Source organism: Mauremys mutica, chromosome 4 (genome assembly GCF_020497125.1).
Source record: "Mauremys mutica isolate MM-2020 ecotype Southern chromosome 4, ASM2049712v1, whole genome shotgun sequence".
NCBI classification, from domain to species: Eukaryota; Metazoa; Chordata; order Testudines; family Geoemydidae; genus Mauremys; species Mauremys mutica.
This window is the reverse complement of record NC_059075.1, coordinates 103,867,736-103,889,052: the sequence shown is the minus strand read 5'-3', so window position 1 is coordinate 103,889,052 and position 21,317 is coordinate 103,867,736. Positions and strand designations below refer to the sequence as shown.

The following is a 21,317-nucleotide window of genomic DNA, read 5'->3' as shown; positions in this document are numbered from 1 at the left end:
AGTAAATGATGAAAAAAGACTTGCTAACTTTTTCTCTATTCTTGCTAGAATAAAAATATATTACAACATATCAATATCATTGAGTACAAAAACAAATTCATTTTACATACTTACATTTATATTATGTGGATAATTCCATATAAATAATTCTTCCTGTGGACTATCAGGGAGTGCACCTGCCTTCAGCTGTAAGGCCCTGGAACTGAACTCCCGAGTTTAACAATGCAGCATCTGTGGTAATGCTCCTCTTAAGGGGGGGTGCATGAATGGGGTTCCCTCACAGACCTTGTGAGGCTCCTTCCACCAATTGGTGGAGCCAAGAGCCTTCTGCAGAATAGATACCCTCTTGGTCAAGCTGTGTTTGCTGGGTGTCCAGACCATCCTCAGCCAGGGTTGGGGGAACCTTGAATGCAGACTGGTGTGGGGTGTAATGAAGGTGGAGGCTGCCATGTGGCCTAGCAGTGCAGGCAGACCCACGCTATGGTTTGAGGCAGTGGTTCTCAACCCACAGCCTGCAGGCTGCTTGCAGCCCAATCAGCATACAGCTGTGGCCCGTATATCCTCAGGGCCATAGTTAATATATATATGGTGTCTTTGGGGCATCTTCCTTTCCTCTTCAACTCTCTAACAAGGGATTTGTGCCTTCTCTTTTTTGGAATGAAAGGCTGATGTATGGTGTGGGAGGGCACACGTGTCAGGCTCTGAATCAGCAGCAGGTCTCAAGAAATGAGAGAAATAATTTGATTCTGTCTTCCCTCTGCTTTCTAGATCTGCTCTTGAAGCCACTGCAGAATTTACACTTAGACAGAATATGGGCCTCCCTGAGGCAATGGAAGCAGATCGAAGAAGAAGTTACTCACCTTGTGCAGTAATGATGGTTCTTCAAGATCTGTGTCCCTGTGGGGCTTCACTCTATGTGTCACTGCATCTCTACGCCGGAGATTGGAGATATCTCATAGTAGTACTCTGCCGGGGGAAGGGTGTGCACAGGAGTTGTCACATGCAGCCGTTGGCACCTCCTGTAGCACACGCTCCCCCGACCGTCCCCTCCGTTCCTTCTCTACTGCGGCTATGTGAACTCAAAAGTAGAGGGGAGGAGGGTGGGTAGTGGAGCACCCACAGGGACACACATCTCGAAGAACCATCGTTACTGCATAAGGTGAGTAACTTCTTCTTCGAGTGGTGTCCCTGTGGGTGACCCACTCTAGGTGCTTGTAGAGCAGTACCCCACCATGAGTGGTAGGGGGTCAGAGTTATGCATAAGTGTGTGATGAGAGCACTGAGACAAGGCCTAGGGTGATAGCGTAATGCTTTGCAAAAAGGTGTTCTGATGTCCAGGCTGCAGCTCTACAAATATCTATTAAAGGGGACATTGTTCAAGAATGTAATCGATGTTGTCATGGCTTGCGTTGAGTGGGATCTGATGCCCACGGGGGGTTCTTTGTGATGCAGGCGGTAGCAAGTTTGAATACGGGTAAAGACCCATTTGGAGTCTCTGGGTCAATACTGTAGAGCCCTTGGAGCGCTCTGCTGTAGAGACAAATAGCCTTGGTGACTTGCGAATGGTTTAGTTCTGTCCAAATAGAAGGCTACAGCTCATCTTATATCCAGCATGTGCAACGTTGCTTCTTGAGAGTCATTATGTGGCTTGTGATAGAAGGCAGGTAAGTATATGGTTTAGTTAATATGAAAATGTGTAGCCACTTTGGGCAAGAATTTTGGGTGAGCACGTAACATGATTTTGTCTTTGGTAAATACAATGTATGGTGGTTCAGCCATCAATGCTCCTATTTCGCTGACATGTCTGGCAGACTAGGAATGGGACCTTCATTGACATATGAAGGAGTGAGCAGGTTGCTAGAGGCTCAAAGGGTGGTCTTGTGAGACATTTGAGCACACGATTGAGATCCCATGGTGGTGCAGGTTGGTGTACTTCTGGGTACATGTTCTGTATACCTGCTAGACAGCACCGTGTAATCAGGTGAGCAAATATTGAAGTCCCTTCTATCTGTTCATAGAGGCCGTAAAGGCAATGAGGTGTATTTTCATAGAGCTTATGGCTAACCCCATTTCCTTCAGTTCTAGTAGGTAGTCTAGGATCACAGATAGAGGTGCCTTGGTCGCATCCAGCTGTTTTTGCTGACACCAAAGGGAGAATCTAGTGGTGAGGCGACGGGTATTTAGTAATACATGTTACACTTTCTCTGAACAGTTCAATTCCCCATGTTGGAACCAGAGAGGAGCCACGCTTTGAGATGGAGTTTCGCTGGGTCTGGATGGAGCATCAGGCCCTTGTTCTGGGACAGGAGGTCCATCTGGAAAGGCAGCGGTTGTGGGGCACAGACTGCTAGACGTGAGAGGTACTGAAATCAAGTCTGTCTGGGCCATGTGGGGACAATGAGAATGATGTATGCTCTGTCAAGTCGTATCTTGCGGATGACTTGTGGGATCAGTGGGAAGGTGTACATGAGTGACACATTTCATGGGATGAGGAAGGCATCCCCCAACGACCCCAGTGCCAGGTCTTCCCTGGAGCAAAAGAGTGGACATTTGTGATTTGTCGCTGAGGTGAAAAGGTCTATTACTGAGTGACTCAATTTTTGGAATATTGTGTCGAGAACCCTGTCGTGGATTTCCCACTCGTGTTTCTGTGAGAAGTGCCTGCTGAGGTTGTTGGGTGTAGTGTTTTGGCACCCTGGTAGGTATAATGCTGTGATGTTTATATTGTTGCGGATGCACAGGTTCCATAAATTCATGGCTTCTATGCATAGTGAGTGAGACCTGGCTCCTTCTTGGCAATTGGTGTAAAACATGCATGCCACATTGTCAGTGAGACTAGAGATTGAGGTCTGCCGTATGAGTGGGGGGGAAGTGGTGGCATGCATTGTGTACCACATGGAGTTCCAGGAAATTGATATGTAGTCGGGTTTCCATCGCAGACCACTTGCCTTGTACATTGTGGTGACCCAAGTGGGCGCCTCAACCTATCAGGGAGGCATCTGTTGTGATAGTCACTAACAAGGTGTCTTGTTGAAAGGGAGCATACATTCTCTGGCTGTGTCCACCATTGTAGGGAGAGGATAACCCTTGGTGGTAGTGTAACACTTCTGTTGAGAGAGTGTTTGCTGGATGCATAGACCATGCTCAACCAGTGCTGCAGGCAGCCATATGGAGTCTGGCATACTTTACTACAAAAGTTGTAGCTGCCATACGTCCCAGAATCTGAAGGCATGTCCTCACTGAAGTTTGTGGTCTGACGGTTACCATGGAAATAAGATTGGTCAATTTAGTGATCTGTGATTTGGCAATATTGCCTTGGCTTATATGGAGTCGAGGTTGGCTCCGATAAACTTCAATCGCTGGGTTGATTCCAGGGTGGATTTCTTTTCGTTTATCTGTAGACCTAGTTGGTGAAACAGGTCTATTGTGGTCTTCAGCATGCCTGCCGTTTCTTGTCAGTTGGCAGCCTTGAGAAGGCAATCAGCCAAATAGTGGAAGATTATGATTCCATTGCGTTGTAAATGTGCTGCTACTATCACAAGGGTTTTTGAGAATTCGCGGGAAGCAGTGGACAGTCCGTAGGGAAGGACCCTGTATTGGTAGTGATTGGGTCCTACTGTGAACCTCAGGAACCTCTGTGGGCAGGATGTATTGTAATATGGAAGTATGCATCTTGGAGGTTGAGGGCTAAAAACCAGTCCCCCGTGACTAGCGCTGGGATTATTGTGGCCAGAGTGACCATTTTGAACCTGTGGTTGCATATGAACCTGTTGAGTTTTCAGAGTTCTAAGATTGGTCTCCATCCCTCTCCTTTCTTCTCTGTCAGGAAATATTTGGAATAAAAAACCCTCCCTCGGTATTGATGTGGTACTGGTTCTACAGCACCCAGCAGCAGGAGGTGGTCTACTTCCTGTTGCAGAAGGAGCTCATGAGAGGGGTCCCTGAAGAGGGACAGGAAAGGAGGGAGGGTAGGGGGGATGGTTGTGAAAGGGAAGGTGTAGCCAGATTGTATAATCTCCAAAACCCATTTATCTGTGGTTATCATAGCCCAGGCATGGTAAAATGGGTGTAGTCGGTGACCAAAATTGTGGGATGGGGTATCTGTTGGCACTAGAGGTGTGGGGAGGTTGTGCATACCCTTGACCAAGACTTCAAAATTGTGGCTTAGATGGAGATGAATGGGTGAACGAGGCCTGGTTCTGTGGAGCTTGTTGTTTCTGAGCCCGTTGTTTGGGTCTGTTCTGAGTGAAGTATCGTGGTTGTTGACGGTTAAACAAGGTGTCTCATGACCTCTGGTATGGTATAAAGTGAGCGCTGTGGAAGCCAGTAAATAATTAACAAGGTTTTGAAGAGATCTTAATGAATGTTAGTTAGCATGAGTTAGGCTAACTGTGACCCTGGTGACGTGAGGAAGCAAGATAATGTAAGACAGAGTGAATTGTGTGAAAGTTATTACGACCTTGCAATATGCAGTCTTGCAGTCTTGTTTTTCTAGTGAGATAGCAGAAAAGCTTATGTATAAACAAAATGTATTTGTTGCTTTTTACTGTCTCCATGATTGCTAGAAATTGTCTGTAACAAAGGTATAAAGGCTTGATGTAATTGTTTACCAGTGGAGAGACCTGTCCAGGACTCTGTGTCCTATGGCACTCTCTCCCTCCATGGTAATTACTGGAGAAATAATAAAGTATTTAATCTTGCTGCACCCAAACAAAAAGCGAGAACTAAGTTTTTCTTCGACAGCGCGTTTGTCAGGCGGTGGGTGTATGCCTACTGTACGCAGCGTTGCTCGGGAAGCCTTCATGGTATGGAGGGCGTCATATGTTTGAGACGAGAACAGTTTATCCCCATTGAAGGGGAGGTTCTCCACTTTTAGCTGTAGTTCTTTTGGAATTCCCGAAGCCTGCAACCATGATGTTCTTCTCATAACCACAGCTGTTGCTGTTGATCAGGAAGCTGTGTCTGCTACATCCATTGAGGCTTGCAGTGCTTTGCGGGCTATTAACTGACCCTCATTGATCATGGCGTTGAGTTGAGGATGTTTATGCTCGGGGAGGTCCTCCACGAGCTCTTGTATTTTACTATAGTTAGAGTAGTTGTAATTTGCTAGTAGAGCAGAATAGTTGGCAACTCTAAGCAGAAGGGTGGATGACGAGTAAACTTTCCACCCAGAGAGGTCAAATCTCTTGTGTTCTTTATCTTGCAGTGAGGAGCAGAAATGTGGCTGTTTACTGCGCTGATTAGCAGCCTCTACTACCAGAGAGCAAGCTTGAGGGTGTGAAAACAAAAATTCCATGTGTTTGGCTGGAAAGAAGTATTTTCTGTCAGCCCTTTTGTTGATGGGTGGTGCCAAAGCCAGTATTTGCCATATTACCTCCACAGGCTCTATTATAACCTCATCCATGGGGAGGGCAATCTTGGTCGCTGATGCTGGTTGTAAGATTTTTAACAACTTATGTTATTTCTCCTGCACCTCATGTAAGGCAATTTCCTGGCTGTTTGCTACTCTTTTGAAGAGTTCTTGGAACTGTTTCAGGTCATCTGATGTCATAGGGGTAGACGGCATCACTGCTTCGTCTGGTGCAGAAGATGAGTGTGGGGTAGGTGGTGAATCATCCAGTCTGCCTGTGATAGTATTTCTTCCTCTTCTATCTCTGTCTCAGGGGGGTCAGAGGTTTCTCTGTGTGGTAATGATGGATGTACTCTGGAACCTTTTGTTGCTGGGGAAGAGGGACCAGAATAGGAGTTCTGGTATGTGGGCCAAGGACCCCATGTGGCCATGGGATGGGGTATGGTGGTAATGGGTAAGGCCAGTGTTGTGTATACCAGGGCTGTGAATGCTCTGAGGGATGAGGCTTAGGCTTCACAGCATTCCATGTAGGTCTCATCTGTGATGGGGATGAACGTTGAGAGGAGAAATGAGTGTTCTCCACATCTTCTTCCTCACCACTATGCATGGAGAGTGGTGCAGGAGATGAAGGATGGTACCGTGCTATGTAGTTCAGGGAGTGTTCGGTGCCAAGCAGTGGTAACTGCAGTGCATAAGCAACTGCTTTGTCAGCAGGACGCAGGAATTACGCTGGTCCCGCCTTGAGGTTGTGGTTGACCATTGCAGCACTGTCTGGTGCTGGATTCAGCTTGTTAGGCGGCAGCAAGTCTTGGGTTGGTGCCAATGGTGGCAGCATTGATCACAGTGCTGCTGCCTGTGCTGTGCTCTGCACTGGGGTAGTCAGTGCTGTGGAGGAGACTTGACATCTCAACTCTGGTGCCATGCATTTGGTCTCAGCAGGGGTCTACTGAGGGATGGTGCCGGAGGAGCCCGGTGCCTCGTAAGTGGTCACTCTGGATGAGTGGAGCACTGAGGGTAAAAACTTTGCAGGGGAAGCTCTTTTTCTGAGAGACCCTTGCTAGAGAGGTCAAGGCTCGCTTCCTGACAGTTTTGGAAGTTGGAGCCTTATCAGAGCTCAGGGATCTCAGTCTGTGAGACTCCCCAGAGGACATCTCTTGCGGAGGTTGGAGGGATCTCTCCAGCAGAAGCATTTTCAAGCGAAGATCCCTGTCACGTCTTGCCCTTGATGTTAAGTTGGTGCAATGCGTGTATTTCTGGGAAATATGAGTTTCTCCCAGACAGCGAACGCAGGATGTGTGACTGTCAGAGACCAGCATTGGTTCACTGCAGGAGTCACACTTTTTAAATCCTGTTGAGCCCGGCATGTCTGCAGTTAAGCCTCTCCTGCCTCTCCAGAGATAAGGGTGGGAGTTAATTGTAATGGTAAACTGTAGAAACTGTTCCCAAACGGGGAGTTAAGGAGAGAAAAAGCCTTCTTCTTTCTCCCCCCCACTTTTTTTTTTTTTTAAGAAAAACCTCTTAGAGGAACTAACCAAACTATGTAACTATGTATAGACTAAGGATATGTCTTCACTACCCGCCAGATCAGCGGGCAGCGATCGATCCAGCGGGGCTTGATTTATCGCGTCGTCTAGTCTAGATGTGATAAATCGACTCCCAAATGCTCTCCCATTGACTCTTGTACTCCAGCTTGGCGAGAGGTGCAAGTAGAGTCAACTGGGGAGCGGCAGCACTCGACTCACCACGATGAAGACAGCAGGGTAAGTCGATCTAAGTATGTCAACTTCAGCTACATGAATAATTATGTGAATAACTTCACGCAGCTGCAGAATTGTCTGGCTATGTGGACTCTCTCCTCAGGCCCTATGCTACCAGCACTCCCAGCTATCTTCGAGACACCACTGACATCCTGAGGAAACTACAATCCCTTGGAGATCTTCCAGAAAACACCATCCTAGCCACTATAGATGCAGAAGCCCTCTACACCAACATTCCACACAAAGATGGACTACAAGCCATCAGGAATAGTATCCCCGATAATATCACGGCTAACCTGGTGGCTGAACTTTGTGACTTTGTCCTCATCCACAACTATTTCACATTTGGGGACAATATATACTTTCAAGTCAGTGGCACCGCTATGGGTACCCGCATGGCCCCACAGTATGCCAACACCTTTATGGCTGACTTAGAACAACAGTTCCTTAGCTCTTGTCCCCTAACACTCCTATTCTACTTGCGCTACATTGATGACATCTTCATCATCTGGACCCATGGAAAAGAAGCCTTTGAGGAATTCCACCATGATTTTAACAATTTCCATCCCACCATTTGACCAATTTCCATCCCACCATTTGACCAATTCAGCCTAGACCAATCCACACAAGCGGTCCGTTTCCTAGACATTACTGTACTAATAAGCGATGGTCACATAAAAACCACCCTATACTGGAAACCCACTGACTGCTATGCTTACCTACATGCCTCCAGCTTCCATCCACGACACACCACACGATCCATTGTCTACAGCCAAGCTCTAAGATACAACCACATTTGCTCCAATCCCTCAGTCAGAGATAAACACCTACAAGATTTGCCTAATTGCCTTCTATGATGAGATAACCGGCTCTGTGGATGAGGGGAAAGCAGTGGATGTGCTATTTCTGGACTTTAGCAAAGCTTTTGATACAGTCTCCCACAGTATTCTTGCCAGCAAGTTAAAGAAGTATGGGCTGGATGAATGGACGGTAAGGTGGATAGAAAACTGGCTAGATGGTCGGGCTCAACGGGTAGTGATCAATGGTTCCATGTCTAGTTGGCAGCCGGTATCAAGCGGAGTGCCCCAAGGGTCGGTGCTGGGGCCGGTTTTGTTCAATATCTTCATTAACGATCTGGAGGATGGTGTGGACTGCACCCTTAGCAAGTTTGCAGATGATACTAAACTGGGAGGAGTGGTTGATACGCTGGAGGGTAGGGATAGGATACAGAGGGACCTAGACAAATTAGAGAATTGGGCCAAAAGAAATATGATGAGGTTCAACAAGGACAAGTGCAGAATCCTGCACTTAGGACGGAAGAATCCCATGCACTGCTACAGACTAGGGACCAATGGCTGGGCAGCAGTTCTGCAGAAAAGGACCTAGGGGTTACGGTGGACGAAAAGCTGAATATAAGTCAACAGTGTGCCCTTGTTGCCAAGAAGGCTAATGGCATTTTGGGTTGTATAAGTAGGGGCATTTCCAGCAGATCGAGGGACGTGATCATTCCCCTCTATTCAGCACTGGTGAGGCCTCATTTGGAGTACTGTGTCCAGTTTTGGGCCCCATACTACAAGAAGGATGTGGATAAATTGGAGAGAGTCCAGCGGAGGGCAACAAAAATGATTAGGGGGCTGGAGCACATGACTTATGAGGAGAGGCTGAGGGAACTGAGATTGTTTAGCCTGAAGAAGAGAAGAATGAGGGGGGGATTTGATAGCTGCTTTCAACTACCTGAAAGGGGGTTCCAAAGAGGATGGATCTAGACTGTTCTCAGTGGCAGAAGATGACAGAACAAGGAGTAATGGTCTCAAGTTGCAGAGGGGGAGGTTTAGGTTGGACATTAGGAAAAACGTTTTCACTAGTAGGGTGGTGAAGAACTGGAATGGGTTACCTAGGGGAGGTGGTGGAATCTCCTTCCTTAGAGGTTTTTAAGGTCAGGCTTGACAAAGCCCTGGCTGGGATGACTGAGTTGGGTTTGGTCCTGCTTTGAGCAGGGGGTTGGACTAGATGACCTCCTGAGGTCCCTTCCAACCCTGAGATTCTATGATTCTAAGATCTCTATCAAGCATTCTTAAAACTACAATACCCACCTGCTGAAGTGAAAAAACAGATTGACAGAGCCAGAAGAGTACCCAGAAGCCACCTACTACAGAACAGGCCCAACAAAGAAAATAACAGAACGCCATTAGCCATCACCTACAGCCCCCAACTAAAACCTCTCCAGCGCATCATCAAAGATCTACAACCTATCCTGAAAGATGATCCCTCACTCTCACAGATCTTCGGAGACAGGCCAGTCCTCGCTTACCGACAGCCTCCCAACCTGAAGCAAATACTCACCAGCAACCGCACACCATACAACATAAACACTAACCCAGAAACCTATCCTTGCAACAAAGCCCGATGCCAGCTCTGTCCACATATCTATTCAAGTGACACCATCATAGGACCTAATCACATCAGCCACGCCATCAGGGGCTCGTTCACCTGCACATCTACCAATGTGATATATGCCATCATGTGCCAGCAATGCCCCTCTGCCATGTACGTTGGCCAAACCGGACAGTCTCTACGCAAAAGAATAAATGGACACAAATCTGACATCAGGAATCATAACATTCAAAAACCAGTGGGAGAACACTTCAACCTCTCTAACCACTCAGTGACAGACTTGAAGGTGGCAATTTTGCAACAAAAAAACTTCAAAAACGACTTCAAAGAGAGACTGCTGAACTCGAATTAATATGCAAATTAGATACAATTAACTTAGGTTTAAACAGAGACTGGAAATGGTTGGGTCATTACACTAATTGAATCTATTTCCCTATGTTAAGTTCTCCTCACACCTTCTATGGGTCATCTCAATTATCACTTCAAAGGTTTTTTTTCTTCCTGCTGATGATAGCTCATCTCAATTGATTAGCCTCTTCCAGTTGGTATGCGTACTTCCACCTTTTCATGTTCTCTGTATGTATAAATATCTTCTGTCTGTGTGTTCCATTCTATGCATCCGAAGAAGTGAGCTGTAGCCCACGAAAGCTTATGCTGAAATAAATTTGTTAGTCTCTAAGGTGCCATAAGTACTCCTGTTCTTTTTGCGGATACAGACTAACACGGCTGCTACTCTGAAACATAACTTAGATCAAAACCCCCTCCCTCCTCCCCCCCACAGTGTAGACCAGGGCTAAGGCTAACTAAACAGTATAACTAAGGCCTTGGCTACACTTACAAATTTGCAGCGCTGCAGCAGGGTGTGAAAACACACCCTCTGCAGCGCTGCAAATTGCGGCGCTACAAAGCGCCAGTGTAGTCAAAGCCCCCGCGCTGGGAGCCGCGCTCCCAGCGCTGTCCGTTATTCCTCACAGGGAGGTGGAATACGGACAGCGCTGGGAGAGCTTTCTCCCAGCGCTGGCGCTTTGACTACACTTAGCGCTTCAAAGCGCTACCGCGGCAGCGCTTTGAAGTGTAAGTGTAGCCAAGCCCTGAGTATAGATTAAAAAGAAGTTCCTATGTAACTTGTGACTTTATTTTTTCCCCCCAGAAAGTATCAAGAGAGCTCTGCTGCGAAGCTCTGTCTGCAGCTGAAGACAGTTGAAAAGGAACTGAGGGGATGGTCGGGGGAGCGCGCGCTACAGGAGGTGCCAATGGCTGCACAAGATGACTCCTGTTCATGTCCTTTCTCCGGCCGAGTACTGCTGTGAGAAATCGCCGATCTCCGGCACAGGGATGCACTGAGACCTAGAGTGGAGCACCCACAAGGACACCACTCGATGAAGAATGTCCATTACTGAGGGGAAAAGACCTGTTGCAGGTCTGGCAATGTTTAAGTCCTGGGGGTTTGGGAATAACCTAAGCAGAAATCTGCCTGGTACCAACAAGGCAGGTGTTCAGTGACCGGTTGCGGTTTAACTAGAACTCCAAACAAGGGTACTGAGGTGGACAGGGAAGCCCTGACTGTGAGGCACATAAAAAAGGTGAAGGAAAGAGATCCCCTCAAAATATAAAGCATGTACAAGAAACAAGATAAGAATAACAAAACTGAACTAACTAAATTAAAATACGGTGAGAATAATGCTGGATTAGCAAAGCTGAATCCATCTCAGGCTACCGGCAGTTGCAAAGACACTGGAGCTGTAGCAGGTCCACCCTTTCCCTATCTGCTCTCAGATTGGAGCACAAGCATCTGTAAGGTGCAGATGCAGACCAGTGGACACTGCTACTGAAAATCTCCAATTGAAGGAGCACAGGCATGCATGCACACCTGAAGTGGAACACTCATAGGGATAAACTAATTGATGTAGTCATCCAGATTGTTTCAGGACTAGTGTTTTGAGCTTGCTCTCCCACAGCACTCCACTGAGGTGTGATGAATCCTGCACCTACCTGGTGTTCAGTCCTTACTACCTGAGCAGTCAGTACAGGTCCAGTTGTGGGACACTCAGCCCTCCAGATAAGTCTCATGAAAGTCTACCCCTTCCGATGATACTGAAGGTCCCAGAAGGGAAATAACACCTAATGGACACTGGTGGCAGGCCTCCCTTCCTTCAAGGGGGCTCTGACCAGTTGTAGTGCAGTCCAATGCCCTCAGACAAGTTACCTGTATGTGCTTTAAAATAACTGCTTGGGGCCTGGCCCACCTTCCTTTTAGGGCCTCAGAGGGACAAGGTCATGTGAGCTGTCCAGTTCCCACCTGAAGGCAAATAATGGGGAATTTGATGGTCAGAGGCTATCATAAACACCAGTGTTTTGACTAAAAGTAGGAGAGCCAAAGGTGGGTAACCATCCCATGGGTTAAGTGACCTTCTGAAAATCAATGCAAAAGCAAGTTGTGCTGTCAGGCTTGAGTTCCAGTACAAGGGGGCTCCTTCACTCACTGTGAGACTCCTTTGCCACACCCAGGTCCAATGTGGTTTGCAGTTTCCACCAAGCCACCTCCCATATCTTCTGGGGAAGTAGCCAAGGCATCTCTCAGCCTCATTGTCACAGGGGTATTTCAATGTGGTGACAGGCCAAATGTGTCTGTCCTGGTAGGGGCAAAAGGTGAGGTGGAGGACGGAACTGGTCCCAGTGTCTGGGCTCTGAGACCACAACATTTTTCAACATTTGTTTCAAGGCTTGTTAAACCTTAGGCCAGTGGTTTTCAAAACAGTTTTCAAAACACATACCCCTCGAGGTACCTGAGCTCTCGTCAGAGGATGAAGGAGAAAAATCTTTTAACGGCAGACAGGCCAAGGTTGGGAGCTGAGTGGAAAGATGCAAGCCTGCGCAGACTCCCCTGTGCAGACTGTTAGGCAGGGCAAGTGGAATCAGGGATGGCCTTATGAGCGTAAGCGATTGCCCAAGGCGCTGTGGTCGGGAGGTGGGAGGGGGCACTGTGGTCAAAAGGTAAGGAGCGAGGTGAGCCTGGGGCGCAAGGCCATGAAAGGGAAGTTGGGGCAATGGGATGGGGAGGCAGTGCTTGATTTGTGCACTGGGATGCACAAAGAGCAGCATCTGCTGGTCATGAGCCCAGAGGTGCCAGATGCACAGCTCTGAAGTCAGCACTACTTCAAGCAGCAGCACAGAAGTAAGGGTGGCGATACACATACTATGCCACCCTTACTTCTACTCTGCTGCTGGCAGCGGCACTGTCTTCGGAGGTGGGTGCCTGACCAGCAGCCGTTGCTCTCCACTCTGCCTTCAGAGTGGCAGGTGCTAGCCAGAGCGTGGCAGCTGCTAGCCAGAGCATGGCAGCTGCTCCCTGGGAGCCCAGAGGTGCTGACAAAGATCCTGTTTATTTAATCTTGCAAACTGCCTTTTTAATAAAGTCAAAAGTGAAAACCCCAAGTAAATATAGGATCTACAAACAACATTAGTCAATGTTTTCTTTTTTTCTGAAGCATCAAAAGCTCTAATAAGCTACCCTGTATTTCAAAAAATATAGAAGGTCAAATTTTCATTCGAGTCTTTGCAAATGCATAGGGAAAAAAAACACACATGCATCCACATTTAAAATATTTACTAACAAGTATTAGAGTAGCAAAGAATCCTGTGGCACCTTATAGACTAACAGACGTTTTGCAGCATGAGCTTTCGTGGGTGAATACCCACTTCTTCGGATGCAAGCCTTATAGACTAACAGACGTTTTGCAGCATGAGCTTTCGTGGGTGAATACCCACTTCTTCGGATGCATCCACCCACGAAAGCTCATGCTGCAAAACGTCTGTTAGTCTATAAGGTGCCACAGGATTCTTTGCTGCTTTTACAGATCCAGACTAACACGGCTACCCCTCTGATACTTGAAGTATTAGAGTGTTTTCATAGGTATATTATGACCCTATCTCAGATGGCGGTACTCCATAGACTACATTATTTGGAAAGGAGTATGCAACCTAAAAAGTTTGAAACCCACTGATCCAGGCTGTTCATTTGAAGCTGGTATGCAGATGTTTGAATGGTCTTGATCTGTAAGAGGCTAAATAGCTCTTCCACAAGTCTTGACATGAAATAAATTCCCTAGTCAGCAGGGGTGAAAGTAACTTAAAGGACTAACCAGTACGCCAGAGTCCTGAGCAGGAGGTTGAGGCCCCACCCCTGCAGGTTGAGGCACTACGGAAGAGGTGGAGCTTTTAAATCCCTGAGCCCTTTAAATTGAGATTTAAAGGGCCCTGCACTCCGGCTATGGTAGTGGCAGCTGGGAGCCCTGGGCCCTTTAAATTACTGCCAGAGCCCTGGGCCGCCGCCACTACCCCAGGGCTCGAGCAGCGGGGCTCTGGCAGCAATCTAAAAGGCCCAGGGTTCCTGAAAGTTGTAAAAACACCAGCATCTGCTGCACCAGTCTTTGCTGTGGTCTTGTTGCTGGGAAACCAACTCGCAGATCAACTGTCGCTGCTAGGGGCTGCCTGTTACTATTGTGGGCCACCATCTGTTGTTGTTGCAGTGTGACCTGCTTTTGTTTCTCCACCATCCATTTGAGTAACTGCTCCAGATTTATCCATTTTCTAGACTCTATCAGATCTCACCAGAGGGTGAGGAAATTTAGGGGTTTTTGTGTGTGTCATACTCTTCAATGGGATTGGAAAGTTGTTCAGATTCTCTACCACGTTGTCATGGACTTGGTCTCCCATAGGACACCCTTGGGATGTGATAGGATCCTGCACTCACCTAGTCCTCATCACCTGGGCAGTCATTAGCACAGATCCAGGTGTGGGAGAGACCACCCTCCAACTACGTCCTGTAGAATCTAGTCTTTCTTGGACTACTAAAGGTCCCAAAAGGGAGGAGGAACCTAACTAACAGAAAGCAGTGGCAGGCCACCATTCCTTCAAGAGGGCCCTGGCCAGCTGTAGTCCAGTTCAGTGGCCTCAGGTAATTCATTTGTAAAAGTTTTAAAATATTTTAAAATATTTGGTTAAGCTGTTGTTTCTTCTAGGACTGATATGCTTTGCAGCTGTGGTGGGGTATGGCTGTTTTGCCCATAGCAGTTCATTAACATTTGTTTGGCTAGTGCTGGGTTTGTACACCCTGGCACAGGTAGTAGGTAGTCCAATATTGCTGAAATGAGTGTTGTCAAGGGAGGCAGCTCGTGCTGAGATGCCCAAATACAAAACCTCTTTCACTTAGTTTTAGAAGCCAGTGTAGTTGAGACTTTCCTGTTTTGGAACAGGATGGTCTGAACTTCAGCTGAACAGCTTCTTTCGGTGGATATCAGCCAGCCAGCATCCAAGCTGTCAGAGGTAATGATGCTGAGTCTAGGTCAATGGTATGATTGTTTAAGAAGAACACTCACTAAGGCTTTTCCCCCAAAAGATTTGCCCTGAACAGAACGTGTCCTCAGGCTTTTTCTGTACCTTTGCATAAAAGCTTGATGTGTGTATCTATAAATCTGTTGGCCATTCAGGCCAGAGTGAACATCGCTTGCCACCATATCACCTGTGTGATGGATATTGCAATCCTATGCAATATGTCTAGGGACCATATTGTATTAAGTTTATATATCACTGTAGGCTAGGGATTGTATGCAGCTTCAGGGACAGGGTTATTACAGCTTCTTCAGAAACCAGAAACAGTGGGGAGGGCTTAAAGTCAATCACTTCAGTTATAAACTGGGCTGGCATATACTGGTTCAACCTAGATTCTTCAGAGACTAACAAACAAACCAAGGGCTTTTGCATAAAAAGGCTGCATTTAAACTGACTCAGGCCTTTCTTCCTGACTGATCAAATAGACAGGGGCTTCTGTTCAAGGGGATAGCCTCAAATCTTGTGGAAGGGTTGGAAAGATTTTGGCCTACTAGGGACTCAGAAGATTGATGGGTGACTCCTGGTATGTTTAATGTGTGTTTAAAGCTTTTACCTTAAGAACAAATGTGCTTGCTTAGAAAGACCTCCCTGGTAACTTGTAACTGCTGTCGATATACTGTTCATAGCCCTCAGTGTTACCTATCAAACTTTGTGTTCTTGGGGAACCAGGGCGCAGTTCCCAGCCTGTTTGACTCACAAAAGACCTTCCCCACACCCCCCAGCCTCTGCTTGAACCAAAGCCATTCAGAAGAAAGACTTACAAAAAAGCAACGAAAAGGCAGTTGAAGACACATCTAAACCCCTCTGGACAAGGGTGACAGGATTAAGGAAACTCCCTCAGCCTCATTTGCATCAAGGATGGGACAGGGAGGCATCTCCATTAGCATACAGAATGGAGAACAGAGATTCCAAGGCAAGAACCGCAATGAACTCTGGGGGATCTCTGCTTCAGATGTTAATGAACCCACATCTGCACACACCCAGATCAGTAGTTATCAGACCAATTCTAGTAATAAATCCTTTAGTAGTATTCAAAATACTGAAGCTGCCTAAATGCATTGTGAGCTCCCTCCAAGAGACACCGCCCATACCCAGGAATGAACAGTTCCCATTGACTAGCCTGAACAAAACAACTTTGGTATATCTCTTGAGCCATCAGTTTCCCCTTAAACAAATCTAGTTTTCTCCCTTAAATCATTGTTCTTTCCCTACAAAAACCACTACCCATGCTCAAGTAAGTGCTCTGATGCCTGGATCCAACATCTGCATCAGTTCCACTGGGACTTCACGTTCTCCTGACTGATCGTACTGAGGGATCTGCCTGTCTCCAGCACTCCGGACCCTCAGCTACCACCACTACGCGGGAACCCCGATCGATTCAAGCTTCACGGAATGGTGAGAACCCAACTCTCTCTTTCTAGGTATAGCCTTCTGGCCCTGACTTGTGTAATCAGTTATAGTTTTCTAAACCTGACTTTTATAATCAAATTAAATTTAGATTTAATATTATAACTGTTTTGTTTGTTTGGCTCCCCTTGTATGGTTACTACCTGGCAGTAAATATTTGGTTAAGCTGGTTGTTTCTCTCTCTCTTCCCCTCCCCCAGCATAGGTGTTTTCTGGCTTCCCCATTTGCTCTACAGCAACACACCTCATACCTGTGCTAAAGATCTCTGCAGCACCCAAAAATCTGGTGGGGTTTGCTCATCAAGTGGGTTACTACCAGAACAATTGTAATGTGAAAGTGGGGATAGGGATGTGCTGAACCTGGAGCATATGAGGGAGGCAGTTTGAAAGTGCTGCTCGATCCAGCCTGCTCATGCACACTCTATTCCAGGGCTGTGCCCATGGCATATGAAAGTGACAGCCTGGAGGCACTGCTTGACCCAGCCTACTGAGTCTAGGGACATATAAGAGGTCAGCTTGGGAGTGCTAATTAACCCAGTCCTCTCAGATGTGCTCTGTTAATGTGTGTGTTCGTCTGATTCTGGGGCTGGAAGAATCCAGCCCTGGGGAACCTAGGTCCTGCAGAATAGCTCCATTGGGAGGGAAGAAGGGAGAAGTAAGGCTCCGTATGAGAACACAAATAACAAAGCAGTACACTGATAGAATTACAGACATCCCCACCCCCCAGAAGAGTAACCCTAATAAATGAGTGTACCACAAAGTAAAGGATCAGAGGAGCCTTAAAACTCCTGGTCAGAAGAGGGTGGGACAAAGGGCTCTGCCCTGGGATAGGCGATGCCTGGAGGCCTGAAACCTGACTGGGAACTCCTGCAGTGGACCATGGAGGAGGAAATACAGGTGCAATTACATTGAAACTGTGACAGTCTGCATAAAAGGCCACCTGAATTTGGTAGTTGGCAAGGTCCATGTCTTATTGTCTTAAACTCAGTGTGTTTCACCTGGGTAAGAAAATGAGCAAAGGCATACTCTCCTTCCACACTGCATCTGATTTGAAAATCATTTTTCTTTTATTTATCTATCAAGATCAGAGTTCAGGTTTCTCTGATCTCTAGAAACAGTTACTCACATCGCTAATACTTAAGGCAGGAAAGCTGAAAATACTACTTTATTTTAGGTGTTAGTAATGCCAATAAGTGTTATGCAGAAAATCAGATCTTTCAGCACATGTCTTAGAAGGTAGAAAGATTCTAAGTTTATCCTTAATTCAGTGATGTCCAACTTTTTCAGCTGGACAGCCAAACATATTTCAAAAAGATCAAGGGACCACAATCAGTACATTGAGGTGGATTCTCTATCCTACTCCACTCACACAACACAAAGGGAGCAGAAACTAGTAAGTCCCCCATATATGCGAGAGTCCTCAGTGGATACAAAGCCACTGAATTCAGAGCCTATGCCTCCCTGCCTGCAGCTCCTGATGTAAAGGGGCATGTGGAGGGGAGAGTAACTGGTGTGTACTGCATTCTTGACAATCCCTTGCTGGAGTATGGTCTCTAGAGGACTGAATCAAGCTGGAGCAAAGATTCTCTAGCCTGAGGTAGGGCAGAGAATCTGGGAGACATAATCAGTTGTGGGTTCTCAGCTTCAGCTTTTCTAATCCTTTCCTTGGCTGCCCTGGGTGGCTGCATTGGGGAAAGGAGCCATCATTTGATAGATACTCCCATAGGCCCAATATAGATGCACTCAAACTTCTATCATGCTATCTCTGGGGTTCTCAATGCCTGACAAGAAAGAAATTAATGCACAAGCCAGAATTATTTTCTCGCCCCTTGAGAGGGTTAGTTAAACAAATTATTTTCTCGCCCTTGAGAGGGTTAGTTAAACAAAAGTTAAAAGGTAGAGTGACTAAAGTGAAATCCCTGCAAGTTGCATGGGCCCTTTTTAAAGACACCATAACAGAGGCCCAACTTCAATGTATACCCCAAATTAAGAAACACAGTAAAAAAACTAAAAAAGAGCCACCGTGGCTTAACAACCATGTAAAAGAAAAATAAGAATATAACCAAATAGATGGAATACTAACTATTTGTGCTGTTAAAAGACGTAACCTGGCTTCTTCCAGTATGTCAGCAATTTGTTGAGGTGTTGTCTCATCTGAAATGTCTGTGTTACAATCTGGACATTTAAGTGTTCTAACAATTTGGGAAACTTCCTCTATATCAAACTAAATAAGAAAAACAGAAACAAGTGAACTGATCGTAACATACTGGAAACATGAGAACCAAAAAGCTAACTAAGAGAACTATGTTTAAAAAACAAAGGCTAACATTAAATTAAAAATGCTAATTCAAATGCAAATTTAATCTCCATATGGAGTTAGACACAAATGGAAATTGTTACATCAAGACAATAAAGTCAGAAATTAAATTTGCAGTATTTCATCATGGCAAAGAAATCTAAGGATCTAAACTGTATGTTTATATTAAAAATTAAAACTTTTTTCAGAAAGATTCTGAACTATTTCTCTTCTTCCTTCTGTGAATCAAGGAGGATGGCTGTGTTCCCTACTCTCAAGAAGCTTATTTATACTCCTATGAATAAATTACAATCAATACATTATTTAAAACCAAAGTTATTCGAAAAAAGTATGGCATTGTTATGGTTTTCTTAAAGTATATAAATGCTAAGAAACGTTGGAAAGAATGACGAAGTATCATATAAAGATTTATACAATGTACTCTGAGTGACTGTTCATTTGTGTAGGCCTTGAACACCAAATGTGAAGGATAAAAGGGTGAAATTGTTTTAATTTTTCTGAAGGGGAGGATTAATTTTCAAAAGTTTAGTAGATGCTACTGTAGATGCTCTTTGAGCATTAGAAGGAAATATATATTCTGGTTAGTGACCTACTGGATGATTAGTCAAATGCCGATACAGAGTTGATAATAAACTTGAATTAATTAACGGGTCACAAGAGTGTCATGGATTAATCTAATCATAGTCTGAATCCTAGCCCCAGTACAACCCAAATAATGATCTGAACAATCTACCTCTAAGGATGTCTGTGCAGGATATCTAGCCCCTAATTTTTTGGTATATTAATTTTCCCCCTTCATAAAAGCCCCATAATATTAATGGCATATCAGATATTTCCATCAAGCCGGAGACCTCATTTATCATTACAATTCTCTCCTACTAGTCTGTAAACTTAATACTGGAGAGTCTACCCTTCTTGCAATGGATGCCAGTGTAAATCAAAAGCTGTGAATCATTCTTTAGTTTCAAGCATTACTTTTGCCTCTTACATAATTTTCTTTGTAATAAATATAATAAAAAGAAATTACTCACTTTATAAGGGTAATCAATTTTAATTGCTTCTTCAGTCACAGTCCAATTTGCATCAGCTACAAATCTATCAAGTTTCAACATGGAACATGTGTTGGCCTCCATTTCTTTTATACGCTGAACAGCACTGTATATTGCCATACGTTTTGGAAGAGTAATATTACATAGACCTATGGAAAGGAAGAAAATGAATACATTTAGGTTGTCAGATGTTAAAGAGAATCCCTGACTGAGACTATTGGGTGACTGACTGGCTGGAAGGCCATTTCTGTAAAGTTGCTGGGAGCAGGGTAAAAGTCTTAATCTAAGAAGCCATATGCTCAGACCATTGCCAAAAACCAGATATTCCACTTTGTAACAGCAGCTGAATGCTGCTCTCACCAGTTTCTCTACTCTGCAGACCCATTTGTTTCCAGCGGCAACCGAATAGGACTATTGGGCTGTTCTTTTCCATAGGGTCTTCTACATGAATATTTATTGTGCTATTCTGAGCAATCCATTTCCCTCTTTTTAAGGTCTCTTTCTCATTAGTTAACTGAGGACTCTTTCAGATACTGTTTGGTACTGTATTGTAATACTGTGAGCGTTAGAGATTTTTATAGAACCTCATCTTTTCTACAGTTCTGTTTTTCACTTTTCCTGTCTTTTATTCCACAACCACCTTCCTGAGAGGACGTCTACACTTGAAACTTGCTGTGGCTTTTGTTTAAGTGCCTTCACAACAACTGTTGTGTGAGCAGTACATACACAGCACATTGTGATCCTTTTGCCCCGTATCACTTAGCACAGCAATGTTTTGAAATAAAGGTTTAGTATTCTTGGCAGACATCCAATGGTGCATTGCTTCACCACTGTGCTGTGGGCATTCTGGGAGTTTTTTCACCACATATTGTGGGATACCTACCAGAAGGAAATAGAATTAGGGTATTTGGAGTCAAATTAAAACCTTCCCATGATTCCTCTCCTTTCATCCCAACATCCACATGGCCTTGGTGAGCCAGTGACATTTTCAAAGCACTGTCAAGCAGCAGGGAAGAAACATGGTACATGCTACTATCCTCAAGGAGATGATACAAACAGGATGCCACAAGCATATGTAAAATAGTGCAATCGTTTCAGAATCAGAGTGCTAAGGTCACCTGAGGAGGAGGAGACTGAAGTCAAGCAGATGAGTCTCTTAGATTTTTCACTGACACAACTTCACTCATTGGACCAACACTTTTAGGCTCAGACACATAGTACTGACTAGTGGGACAAGATAGTGCTGCAGGTCTACGATGGCCAGCAGCAGTGACAGCACTTTCAGGATGTCAAAAGCCACATTCCTGGAGATCTGTGTAAAGCTTGCCCTAGAGCTCTAGTGGTGGAGCAGCACATGCAAGCTCTCTTCACTGTGGAAAAGCATGTGACCGATAAAGTCAGCTTTGCGAACAGGGGCTGCTAACAGGGAGTTTCGCAAGGGAGTTTGGAAGGGGAGTGGGAAGGGAGCGGGAGTCCCTTGTCGGTCCTATCTGTTCCCCTGTAGTCCCCTTAAAACCTATAATTCAAACCACATTTCAAAACCTCTTTCTTTAAACCACCCTTCCATTAACTAGGAGACAATGCAGGCAGAAGCCCACAGCAGAGTGGGGGCTATCCAGTTTATTGCACTGAGTGTTGCATGTATAATTACCT

At 45.5% G+C, this 21,317-nt stretch overlaps 1 protein-coding gene across 3 annotated transcripts in view; it reads right to left on the bottom strand.

The window, feature by feature from the left end:
• Positions 1-21,317, bottom strand: part of LOC123370418 (sodium/hydrogen exchanger 10-like) — a 262,362-nt gene that overhangs the window by 124,433 nt on the left and 116,612 nt on the right. For all 3 annotated transcript variants that reach the window (XM_045016987.1, XM_045016986.1, XR_006579406.1), the window contains exons 11-12: positions 19,647-19,813; positions 18,382-18,522 (exon numbers count right to left, since the gene is read on the bottom strand). In XM_045016987.1, coding sequence (XP_044872922.1) covers positions 18,382-18,522; positions 19,647-19,813 — 308 coding nt within the window. The remainder of the gene's footprint in view (positions 1-18,381; positions 18,523-19,646; positions 19,814-21,317) is intronic.